At 41.7% G+C, this 13,293-nt stretch overlaps 1 protein-coding gene across 1 annotated transcript in view; it reads right to left on the bottom strand.

Moving 5' to 3' along the window:
- Positions 1-5,720: 5,720 nt before the first annotated feature.
- The window catches only part of HGF (hepatocyte growth factor), a 96,951-nt gene continuing 89,378 nt past the window's right edge, over positions 5,721-13,293 (bottom strand). The window contains exon 18 of the mRNA XM_074984166.1: positions 5,721-10,351. Within this exon, the coding sequence (XP_074840267.1) occupies positions 10,190-10,351 (162 nt within the window). The 3' untranslated portion in view covers positions 5,721-10,189. The remainder of the gene's footprint in view (positions 10,352-13,293) is intronic.

The raw sequence follows: 13,293 nt of genomic DNA on the forward strand, positions 1-13,293 counted from the left end.
GGGGACCAAAGTGGAGGGACTAGCCCCAAAGGGGTCTGACAAGTCCCTCCAACAGAGGTACTACCCCTCCCTGTACACCCCATACACCCCAAGTACATATGGACAACTACATGCCCACAAAGCCACCAACTACCTGATGTTAGCACATAGCCAACAAGCAGCCCTAGTTCAAGCAAAAGCCCCAGAGCCCCTCCACCATCAAACAGGGCTCCACATTTCAAGAAAGATGTGGAGAAATAAGAAAGTGTCCAGACAAGAGCAACAAAAATGATTTAAGGTTTAGAGAACATGACTTATAAGGGAAGACTGAAAGAACTTGGTTTATTTCATTGGGAAAAGACAAAACATGGCAGCAGTTTCCAAGTGCCTAAAAGGATGTTACACAGAGGAGGGAGAAAAATTGTTCTCCTTGTCTTCTGATGATAGCAAAAGAACCAATGGGTTTAAATTGCAGCGTGGGAGGTTTAGGTTGCACAACATTTGGAAAAACTTTGTAAATGTGAGGGTGGTTAAATACTGGAATAAATTTCCTAGAAAGGTTGGGGAATCTCCATCACTGGAGATATGTGAAAGCAAATCATATAAATATCTGTCAGGGATGATCTGGATGTTGCCTAGTCCTGCTGTGAAGGCAGGGAACTGGGCTCAGTGACTTCTCAAGGTTCCTTAATGTTCTAGTGTTCTATGATCCTATGAATTCTCCAGCTAGACAGGTGCATCTATAAATGTCAAGGAAGACCTGTTCCTGGGGGCATGCTCAGAGCATGCCTAATTGCTGACCCCTGTCAGACTGCACAATAAGAGGTCCAGAGGTAATTCAATAATGTGGGGTGTCCAGCATACACACAAAAAAACAACAGGAATGGACACAGAGAAATGGGATGCATGCAAGAGGGCATGATGCCAGAGAGCTGGCTGGCCAGGGAGTTTTGAGCAGCTCATTGACAGGGCAAAGGAGTAGTCCTGTGCGTTGCCGAAACCTAGCAGCCTTGGCAAACTGATGGGCAGCCTATTGAAACAGGTGTCTGGACTAGCAGGAAACCAGGCAATTTTCTGTCAGACACCTGATGAGGGGAAAAAAAAACCTTACGTCAAAAATGTTCCAACCAGCTCTAATAGGAAGCATGTTCAAAGAAGAGTTGAAATGACTCCACAGCAAGTGTACAAAACTGCCAGGAAGTTATGATAAAAATCAAAGCCTCTGAAGAAAGTCAAAGAAACTAATACTCATGGATTAGTGCTGGCGTGTGGTAACAACTGAGGAGTCATTAGCTTTAAGTGGGAACAGACGGTACTTAAGAATTAGATGTTTACAACTAAACCAGGCCCTCACTCTTAGGATCAAAGGAAGTGGGGAGTCTGGAAAATCCAGCCTGTGTTTGAGAAGGAATGTTCATAACAAAAGCAGGTGAGAGGGGGAGCCCAGAACAGACTTTGACGGCACACATACTTGCTGTCGCTGTGAAGCATACTAAAAGCTCAATTCTTGTATGTGTGCATATGCTACCAAAGCCAACCTCAGTGTAGATTGGAGCCCGCAAATGGTGAAAGCTGTGGTAACTGATGTGGCACTAAAGTGAAAAACAAGCATCCAGTCTTAAGAATAGTAACACCCTCAAATGTAATTTAATTCAATTGTTATCAGCCAGTGTGGAGCCACAGGCTCAGCCTATATATGAGACAATTGGTTCAGAGGCCATCCGGTTCACTCAAAAAGCAAACTTTTGATCCTAAGTTGCTTTGTTACATAGTGGCAATCCAAATAAGATCCCTTCCCTGCTAAAAAAGAAATTAAGTTTTAAAATGACTTTGTAATGAAAAAACCTCTTATTTTTATTTATTGAGGCAGACATCACTCAGAGGGTTGCTTACTCTGAGCTGAGCAGCAGCTGTTCCAAGTTTTCCTTTAATTCGAAGGAAAAAAAGTAGAAGCGAAAGCATTTCAGCTACTTCATGGCGTAACACTGTTGTGAAACTTGTGAATGTGCTGCAGATGGCACATTTACGCACCAGGCCTGATGAACCCATGCTGACACAGTCCTTATTGCCAAAGCTTATGTGATACATTAAACCCCATCTACCCCCGCTGCCCTCTCACCCCCCACCCCCCAGTTGTATTACATGACCTCAATCTGCCAGGAGACAAAACCAGATGGGCGACATTTCAACTAATATAATCTAAACCACATTAGCGAGTTAAAGTAACTCTTATCACCAGTGACAAAAACCTCACCCTGTCAAATCTCTGAAAATCTCTGCAGTTTTATTCTTTCTTTTAAAAAGACCCCCTGTAGCACCTAACACTTCGAAGTTCATGTTTCTTGGCTTAGCCACCTGCATATATAGCTTTATAAAACTGAGGCACTATCCTAAGCCACCCAACCAAGTGCAATACAGACTGGAAGAAAGGCCCCATGCTGACAAATTCCAGAAGCTTATGACAGAGACTGGGTGTCCTCCATTTCCATTGGTATGTAGGGATGCTCAGCTCCTAATAACCATTCTTTTAACACCTGCAATCACCAGGGACAGAGGGATGCCATCTAGAACAACCAGTTGATTTGCATATTAGCATAAAGACAATAGAGCTAGGTCATCAGCAGGTGGAATTGAACCTGGTACCTTAGAGGATAAAGGCCAATACACTCTTAGCTAAGGCTATAGAGCAGCTGTCACTCATTCTTCTCTGGGGGCTTAATGCCTCTGGGTTACATAAGAGAATTAAAGCCCTTGAAATTCAAACTGAACATGTACATACATGGAAAAAGTGGTCATATGGACAACAGATGCAGAAAGTCTGTTCAGCTTACTCATTGGGGCAGATACAGTAAAGCCTTTCTATGGGGCCAAAGCATGTGCTTTGCTGAACCAGGCAGGCCCACCAGTGGTGCAAGGTGTTGGGGGCAAAGGGTGCAATTGCTCTGGGGGGTGCCATGAGACTTCAGGCAGTGAGGGGTACTATGTGATCTAGGCAGTTCTGAGCGCTGGTTGTTCCCACCCCCACTTTCCACCTGAGGCCCTGTCCATTCCAGAACCAGCTCCTAGAGCAGGGTCAGCAGTCTGTGCAGGCGGAGTGCTGAAATTTGACCTTTTGACCTCTATGTACGGTCCGAGTGCCAATGATCCATTTTAAAGTCACTGGTATACCTACTTACCACAGCTTTGTTAATAAAACAATTAAGATGCAGAGCTTTACCATTTATATGGTGGTTCGGAGCATTAGCTGGTCTTTTATTAATCCACAGGTGGCATGGTTTGATTGAGCTCCCAGCTGCATGGGGGGAGGAGGGACGGGGCTGAGTTCTCACCTTGGCATGCCAATGAAACTCGGCTCATGTACCTTTCTTGGCACCCGTGACAGGGGTTGCTGAACCCTGCCATAGAGCAATTCTGCTGTACTCTGTGGAAAAGTTCATGGGAATAAGGGGAGAGACTTTGAGGTGTAACCACTGGACTCAACTGGGATTTGCCATTGACTTCCACGGGACAAAGAACAGGCCCCATCACTCTAAGGTAAAGTGTGCATGTCAGCCTCTGTGTGCATATGGAGAAGTCATTGCACTTCAAGTGTTTTGAAACAGTATGGATCATTTTTAAGTAAACTGAGGCTATGAGCCTACGCTAGGGAAGCTTTTCACACCGTATATCCCATGTTATAAAAAGTGAGACCACATAAAAGCATTTTATTTATTCATTTTTGAGTGTACTAGGTATTAACCTTTTTATGGCTTGCATTTTTCCTTCCAGATGTTTCCTTTCTTATTTATTGCAGCTGTCCAGAGATTCGTGGTTTTGAAGGCATGGGTGATATAAAGGACACAGCTTAATTGTCTGCTGTGTTTGAATGAGGATTGGAGAAAACAAACACTACACATCTGCATCATTTATGCTGTGCACTCTTCTTGAAACTCCTGTAGATAAAGCAATAACTACTGAATTTAATATGATAGCAATAACACTTAACAGGGATTTCTCACCAAACTACTATTCAACCATTAGCTAATTCTCACAACACTTCTGTGAGGTTACTTAAGCATTAATATCATTGTCACTTAAGACACTATGGTGACACCTAATTTTTGTATCATTTGCATTTCTAATTTTTTAAGAGGCAAATATTGACACATTGCTGCACCTGCATTCTTGAGGTTAGTGCCAAAATTCCCATTGACTTCAGTAGCCATAGTTAAGGAAACACTAATTTAAAATGTTCTTTAAAAACCTTTTTTGAAACCAAAATAGATTCAAGAAGCAAAATTCAAATCCAGATTTCAAAACACCCCACAATGTGTGTGAGTTTTGAAACCAATATTTGTGGTCTACCAGTGCTTTTTTTGTGCTGGTATTGCCAGTTGCAGCCCCAGCTGTAGGATTGGATGGGGGAAGAGCGAAGGGGCAGCAGAGAGCCAGCTGAGTACTGTCTCCCCCCCTCTTTCCCCCCAAAAATAAATAAATAAATAAATAAATATACAAACCACTGGTTCTACTAATAGACATGGGGTCTTTGGCCAAATTCAGATCTGGCTTTTGGATGTTAAAAAGCTGAACAGAGGTTTTCATTTGTGACCATATTAATTTTCAAAAGTCAAGGAGTAGATTTTTAAACTCACAGGCCGTTTCTACACAGGCCACTTTCTCCAAAAGTGGCATGGTAATACATGGCCCGAAATATGCTAATGAGGTGCAGATGCAAATTCCCTGCGCTTCATTAGCATATGGTCACGTGATTTGGAGTCCAGAAGACCATTCTTCCACACTCCAAAACGCCGTGTAGAAGCGTGGCCCCGGGAAAGCTTCCGGAAGGAAGTCCTTCTTCCGGAGGCCCTTCTTCCTGAAAATTTTTGGGAAGAGGGGGCCTCTGGAAGACGCCCGGGGGCCGCACTTCTAAACGGCATTTTGGAGTCCAGAAGAATGGTCTTCCGGACTCCAAATCACGTGACCGTATGCTAATGTGGTGCAGGGAATGTGTATCCACACCTCATTAGCATATTTCGGGCCATGTATTACCATGCCACTTTTGGGCTGTGTCTACACGTGCCCCAAACTTTGAAATGGCCATGCAAATGGCCATTTCGAAGTTTACTAATGAAGCGCTGAAACGCATATTCAGCGCTTCATTAGCATGCGGGCGGCAGCGGCGCTTCGAAATTGACGAGCCTTGCAGCCGCGCGGCGCGTCCAGACGGGGCTCCTTTTCGAAAGGACACCACCTACTTCGAAGTCCCCTTATTCCCATGAGCTCATGGGAATAAGGGGACTTCGAAGTAGGCGGGGCCCTTTCGAAAAGGAGCCCCGTCTGGACGCGCCGCGCGGCTGCAAGGCTCGTCAATTTCGAAGCGCCGCTGCCGCCCGCATGCTAATGAAGCGCTGAATATGCATTTCAGCGCTTCATTAGTAAACTTCAAAATGGCCATTTGCATGGCCATTTCGAAGTTTGGGGCACGTGTAGACACAGCCTTGGAGAAAGTGGCCTGTGTAGAAACAGCCAATATGGGGTCAATTCCCCCTTTTTATATGCATACTGTGTTACTGGTAGCATTAAATACACATCAAGACAAGCATGCGTCTGCAATCCCAATCCCACTTTCTTTGCACATCCAATATTCCCAACTAAAGTTGGGATTGGGCTTCTTGTCTTCTCAAGGTCACTTTACTTCTGCCCAACAATACAATTTCCAAACTCCGAATAAGAAATATGATACTGATTTGGTTGAGGTTTTTTATAAAATATTTTATTAAGAAGGATAAACAAGGTTACAAAAATACCAACTTTATTAACTAACAAAAATGTCATTAATTACATAACTTTTGTAATAGAAATTATAACCACAGTGTTCCCTTTTTGATAGGCATTCAATGAGTCTCATTCAATAGGCAACAATAGTATCTTCCTATTTAAAACAAGAAAAAGAATCAAACCATCCACAGTGTTTCATTGACAGTTCCCTGAAGTCAGATTCCAAGGTAGGAAACATCCTATGCATGTGTCCATGAGTCTATTTTTAAATACACACTGTAAAGGTAAGATGAAAATCGATGTTAGTTCTAGCCAGCAACCCCAGTGTTTATAGCGCAGTGCATGTGGAAAAAGGAAGAAAGTAATTGATAAAAATTTAGTAAGTCATCCAATAAACATTACACTGCTAAAACTCCTACTGACTCCCACTGGGGTCAGCTTGTTCATACCCTGGATTCTTGGCGGAAATGATTTTTCATGCCTTGTGATACTTGGGGATTATACAAAGAGGTGTGCGGCTGTCTGACACATTACAAAGAAAACTTCATGGTCAGTGCTGCAGTCTTTTGGCAAAATATCTAGCTAGCTAGATATTCATTACTTTTAATGGGAGTTTTTGCCCAAGTAGACTGTGTTCCTTACAAAAAGTAACTTTGGTCCTTATTCTGAAAACCCCAAATTACATGAGTAGCCTCATGAAATTTCGTGGCACTACAGGTTTTCAGGATGACTGCATCTCATCTTAAACCTGGGAAAATGATTTCAGCAGATCTAGATGCCTCAGAGCTTTAATTCCCTGGAGAGTCACAAGTTTTTTTCCCCTGAATCTTAAAGTAATAAAAGGAAAACAAAGTTTGGAGAGGAGATTTGTGGTAACAAAGGTAAGAGCTCTCAACAGGATCAAGGACAATCAGTAACAAAATTCCCATTGATTTCAATGGGGCAAAATAAGCCCATAAGTTTCTCAAAGTCCCGTGTCAATTATTAATTATTTTTTTGTGTCTTATAACAGCTCAGGGAATAGTTATTCTGGCCCAGTAAAAAAACTGAGAAAAAAAGCTGAGTTTGGGTTAAGACTATATCAGTGACTTGAGATTTTCTTTTGTTTTTCTTTTTGTGAGTTTTTTACATTTTTCTAATTACTTGTTTCATATCCTTTTCACTGACTACCTAATTACCTTCTCTTAAACATGGCAATGACCAACAATGCATCCACACAGCCCAAGAAAATGGACTTTTAAATCAGTAGGAGGCTTTCCCATGACTTCAGTGAACACTGGCTTCTACTTGTTACAAAAGAGAAAACTGTTAAAACTATGAAAAATCCCTTAACAGTGTCCTTTTCAAGGAGAATACTGTAGCTATAACATTTGCATGGTAAAGTACCATTGGTACCAACAACAAATATTCACAGGAATAAATGAAGTACAAATTCATTACCACGTTATTATTCTTCTCTTTCTTTGCTTCTCAGACTCTCAAATTCCCTCCATACTGAGAGAGAGAGAACATCTGATAAGCAAGTGCTTACAAACACATTAAGTTCTAGAACATTGACTCAGCACAACTCATTTTACTGAGACACTGCCCAGAACAGACAGGTAAAAATCCTTACATGTTGTCTAACAAAAAACAGAACATTTATCATATATATCTCTCTCTCTATATATATAGATATCTATATATATATAAATCATATTGTCTTCTGCACAGCAGATTATAACTAAAATACTTTAGGATCCAATTTATTTTATTTTTGGTAGACATAATAAAATGCCTGCAAATATAAGAGTGACCATATAACAAGTCTTGAAATAGGAAAAGTAAATATATAATTGTATACTTCAGCCATGCTCTTCTCCATGTGACAGAAAATAAAAACTCACTCAGAGTTCCTCATCTCTTCTTCAAAGTTAATCCTTTTCATTTACATATATTTAATTAGAACATATACATTACAAAAATGGCAACAATTTCTCATGAATGCTACAGGTTAAATCCAACCCTCTGCTGCACTAGAAAACCGGAGGATCTGAGGAAAAGAGATTGTATTGAACCTAAATCTCTATGCTAGGGGACAGAGTGGGAAGTACAGCCAGTTACCATCCAGGCATGCAAGCCAGAAGCCAGAAACTGCAAGTATTTACAAGTAGTCTTCTTCATTTGAGTAGTCACATCTTCCTCATGTGAGTAGTCCCACTGACCAAAGATTTTCAGGAACATGCCTATTTATCTGCTTTGTGCTAGTAGAATGTTTAGGTTGCCATTCAGCAAACATATGTGAGCCTAGACTCAAATTCACCCCTGGTTAGCAAAGCATTTAACTACGCATTTAATTCCCATTAAAGTCAAAATACTTTGCTCATTAGGGATACTTTGGGGAAATCAGAACTTTGTCCACCTTGCAGGTTATTTATGCCAGGAAGGATTCATCCCTATGTCACTTACATGTAATTACACTAAAATGTTCTTTACTTTAACGAATCAATACAATGATGTCAGTTTAGGGGCTATGTAGTTGGAGATGGTGCATACTTTACAGCTTGCTCACATATATGCAGTTACATCGTTCATGAATAAAGTAACAATGAAGTTCCTTATGCATTTTAATGTACAGTAATGGTAAATACACTGGGATTATATAACGTATCATTTTTTTTTCCAACAGGTACATGATAATTAGTGCTCTGCAACATAAAATATTGCCATTTGCTAATTGTTTAGTACTTTCAGCTATACATGTTCTAAAGGAGTACAAGGAAACCTCATAGATGTTGACTATTTGTTCTTTTGCATATTTTTCTTGAGCATAGAAAATTACAGTCTTCGCAGTGCAAGCAGACATGGAACTCACGCAATTAAGCGACTAGTGACATTTGCATCCTTTACAACAGGCCAGATCCATCTCTGCAATCATTGTTTTGGCTTCAAAGGAGTTATACCAGAGATGTATTGTTTAATCAAATGTTTAGTTTTTTATTAAAGATAATATAACAATTATAAATAAGACATATTCAATGTCATTGAAAGCAAAATAGGTACTCCACTCTATTTGAAGTATTAGTTCTGTGGTTCTGTTTCGTGGTTCTCTTTGTTAAATATGAAGGGCTGAGGCTGCCTTCAGAAAAGTATGTAATATCCAATACTCCCAGTTATACCTGAGGGCATAATTTGATTTTAAATGTACTAATAATGACAATAGTATTCTTTTTTCCGCTGTTGATGCTATCAGTTTATGGGAAGATTTTACTCTTACCTTCAGTGCTGTAAATCCAGAGTTACTCCCTTGAGTTACTGAGACATCTGACCCTAACTCTCTGTTTGAATGGAATTAATTTTAAAAGTAAAAATGGTCTAACATTAGCTAATCAGGATACCCTTCTAAGACCCTGTGAAATACACTCTTAGGGTTTTGGTTTTTTCTTTTAATCTGGGGGTTAATCTACCCTGCAGCTGGAGGGACAGCTCCCAGCTTTGATTGCTAGCATACTAAAGATAGCACTATAGGCATGACAATCTGGGCAGCTGCATGGGCTAGATGTCTGACTGCAATCCCCTCAGAGATGGTAGGTAAGTATTCAGGCAGCTAGCCTATGCCACCACCAAAGCTACACTGCTATTTTTAACATGCTAGTTCCATCAAATCATGCATGTGCAGGTCTGTCTGAGCAGTGAATTACACCTCCAGCTGCAGAGCAGATGTACTCTGTGACAATTAATAAAAGTATTGATAACTTATTAAGCAACCTGTTTCTTGGTCTCATCCCTCATCCGCAGGGTTCACTGGGACAGTAAATACAGAGGCAGATTCTACAAATTCAGGGAACAAGGAGCTCCCACTGATTTCAATGACAGCTCTGCTCATGGAGGGCTTGCTGACATGGGCTACAGTGAAGTGAGCAAATAAAGAGAGTATGCTTTAAATTTAGTATTTAGCATATATTTTGCATGTTGGGTAAGAGAATGCAGTCCATACCTGCTCTTCTCGATCAATGCACAAGGTCTCAATAGAACTTTTCCCACAAAAGAACAGTATATGGTACATAGCAAGGGTAAGGGTAATTATTTTTTTTTAAAAAAACCTTTCTTCATTTCCTATTGAGAAGCTGACCTCAAGAAGCAGCCTAAAGAGGCCACATGAGCTATTTCCAAAAGAATACTTCTGCATCCAGAAATGTTGTCTTCGCAATTTTTTTTCCCATTCAAGTATCTTCAGGAGATATGTCACCATACTTGCATATACTGTAGCTCACTTCAACATTTATAAAACAACACTGATAGACAAAACCTTCAGGAAAACACCCATAAATATCAAGAGAAGATCAAGAAACTTGACTATCAAGTAGTTTTAAAAATCATGGATCTTTACATTACACATTAGTTTCATGCTCTCTGAAATCTTCATGTGAATGGGATTGGTTATTTCGTGTGGAATATTTAGATACAACTGAGATTAGTAGGTCAACAAGATTTTGCGTATCCACTTGGAGTAATATGCCACTCTCACAAAAATGCCAGGACGATTTGGAATGGCACATCCACGGCCGGGAACGATAACACCAACTATTATTTTCATCCTGTTTTGTTCACAGACCAAGGGGCCACCATAATCCCTCTAGAAAAAATTAAAATAAAGAACATTAATTCTGGAACAGCTAGAAGACACAGTTCCCACTTGGTTTTTAAGGGTGCTCGGGGAGCACATCACTCCAGGAACCTTCAGTAAGACCTTCTATGGAATACAGCAATATATTTATTTATGCAGAGTATAAAAACAGGGCCTGGTTTCAGCCTAGGTTTTTCCAGGTCTCTATGCAAAGTGAAACATGAAAGAACCCAGTCAGATATCTCTTTACTTCCAAACTTCTACATCCCAACAATATTGCTTCCTTTTCTTGGCTACCTGTCAAGTGCCAGCTATGTAAGTTGTACATAAAGGCCAACTGGCAAATGGGGCAGATGGCTGAAACATCTCTGGTACAATGGAAGATTGCTGATAGAAGGGAGGTGAGAAAGCCAGCAATGCTCTCCCCATGTCATGTATTGAGCAGCAACGCCCCTGGGTGCGTAGAGTCTCACACAGGCACTACTCAGACTGACTCAAAAATGAAATAGTCCCAGACATAAAAGGAGCAGCCCTCTTCTCTCCTCAGTGCATATGCCTATTTCTATGGGTGATGTGCACATGAAGCCATCCAATTCTACATGTATGATGTTGACTTTGAATGTGTGAACTAGCATGTCATGCACTAATGGGCCCAAGGGGATGCTGATGGCACGTAAGAAAAGTCCCCATCTTCTTTTTCTTCTTCTTGGACTGAGCTGTCTATTGACGGATCTTATCCTCTCTGATGCCACCGGTAAGTGACTAAACCAATCATTGATTGGCAGATGTCACAAAAAAAGCTACCAACTGCAAGCATTGTACATTCATTTTGGATCCTACACTTTTCCTGTAGTGCCTGTATACCCTGACTCTCAAAGCAATTTAGAGCCTGTACAGTAGTTTGTCACAAGGACAGGACAATCTGTCCTGAACTAGAGTTTCCAGATCATTGGGATATATGCCGCATGACTTCACATTGGCCTTTAATGTGTCTTTATAGCACTTATAAGCTGTGTCTACACGTGCACGCTACTTCGAAGTAGCGGCACTAACTTCGAAATAGCGCCCGTCGTGGCTACACTCATTGGGCGCTATTTCGAAGTTAACTTCGACGTTAGGCGGCGAGACGTCGAAGTCGCTAACCTCATGAGGGGATCGGAATACCACCCTACTTCGACATTCAACGTCGAAGTAGGGACCGTGTAGACGATCCGCGTCCCGCAACGTCGAAATTGCCGGGTCCTCCATGGTGGCCATCAGCTGGGGGGTTGAGAGATGCTCTCTCTCCAGCCCCTGCGGGGCTCTATGGTCACCGTGGGCAGCAGCCCTTAGCCCAGGGCTTCTGGCTGCTGCTGCGGTAGCTGGGGATCCATGCTGCATGCACAGGGTCTGCAACCAGTTGTCGGCTCTGTGTATCTTGTGTTGTTTAGTGCAACTGTGTCTGGGAGGGGCCCTTTAAGGGAGCGGCTTGCTGTTGAGTCCGCCCTGTGACCCTGTCTGCAGCTGTGCCTGGCACCCTTATTTCGATGTGTGCTACTTTGGTGTGTAGACGTACTACACGTACCCTCGCAGCACCTATTTCGATGTGGTGCCGCGCAACGTCGAAGTCGAACATCGACGTTGCCAGCCCTGGAGGACGTGTAGACGTTATTCATCGAAATAGCCTATTTCGATGTTGCTACATCAAAATAAGCTATTTCGATGTTGGCTTCACGTGTAGATGTAGCCATACTGACCACTGATAAGGCATTTTCCATGAGCAAGTTGGTCAAGGAAGGCCATCTTTTGTTCCATGTGTCATCCATCCTCATAATGTGACCAGTCCAGCAAAACTGTCTGGCCATAAGCATTGCTTCCCCACTCATGACACGACACAGCTTAAGAACCTCCGTGTTTGGAGTTTTGTCCCACCAATTCACGTGGGAGATCTTCCTCAGATAGTGCATATGGAACTGAACAAGTTTCAAAATATGTCAGTAGTATATTGCCCATGACTCTGAGCCATACAACAAGATACTCAGAACTAATGCCTGATAAACTGCTACCTTGGTAAGGAGTTTAATACCATGGTCATTCCATAGGCATTTTGTTTATTTTCCAAAGGCAGCACTGGCTTTGGCTAATTGAGCAGATACATCATGATCCACGTCTATACTAGAGGACAGTACACTTCTGAGGTAGCAGAACTTGTCAACAGCCTTAAGGACTATACCAACAAGAGTGATCACTGGTGTTCTGGGCTCTTTCCAAACAGGCTGAGACACAACTTCTGTCTTTTTGAGGCTCACCATGAGTCCAAAGCGTGAGCAGAAGTAACAAAGAGATCCAAGAGCTCCTGTGAGTCCCTCACTGAATGAGCCAAAAATATACACTCACCAGCAAACAGAAGGGTACAGATAGTTGTAGTAACCACTTGAGTGCAAGCCTGAAGTCTCCAGAGACTGAAAATACTGCCATCGGTTCAGAACTGAATAGGTATACCCAATGGGCAGACCATAAAAGTAACTAATAGCATCACTCAAAAGTAGATGTTGCACAGGAGCTACAACAGATCAGGAAAGGGATCTTGGAATTATAGTGGATAGTTCTCTGAAAACATCTACGCAGTGTGCAGCGGCAGGCAGTAAAGCAAATAGGATGTTAGGAATAATTAAAAAAGGGATAGAAAATAAGACGAAGAATATCTTACTTCCCCTATATAAAACTATGGTACGCCCACATCTTGAGTACTGCATGCAGATGTGGTCTCCTCACCTCAAAAAAGATATATTGGCGTTAGAAAAGGTTCAGGAAAGGGCAACTAAAATGATTAAGGGTTTGGAACGGGTCCCATATGAGGAGAGGCTAGAGAGACTGGGGCTTTTTCAGTCTAGAAAAGAGGAGACTGAGGGGCGATATGATAGAGGTATATAAAATCATGAATGGTGTGGAGAAAGTGAATACAGAAAAGT

The sequence above is a fragment of the Carettochelys insculpta genome, chromosome 1 (assembly GCF_033958435.1).
Source record: "Carettochelys insculpta isolate YL-2023 chromosome 1, ASM3395843v1, whole genome shotgun sequence".
In the NCBI taxonomy this organism is placed as follows: Eukaryota; Metazoa; Chordata; order Testudines; family Carettochelyidae; genus Carettochelys; species Carettochelys insculpta.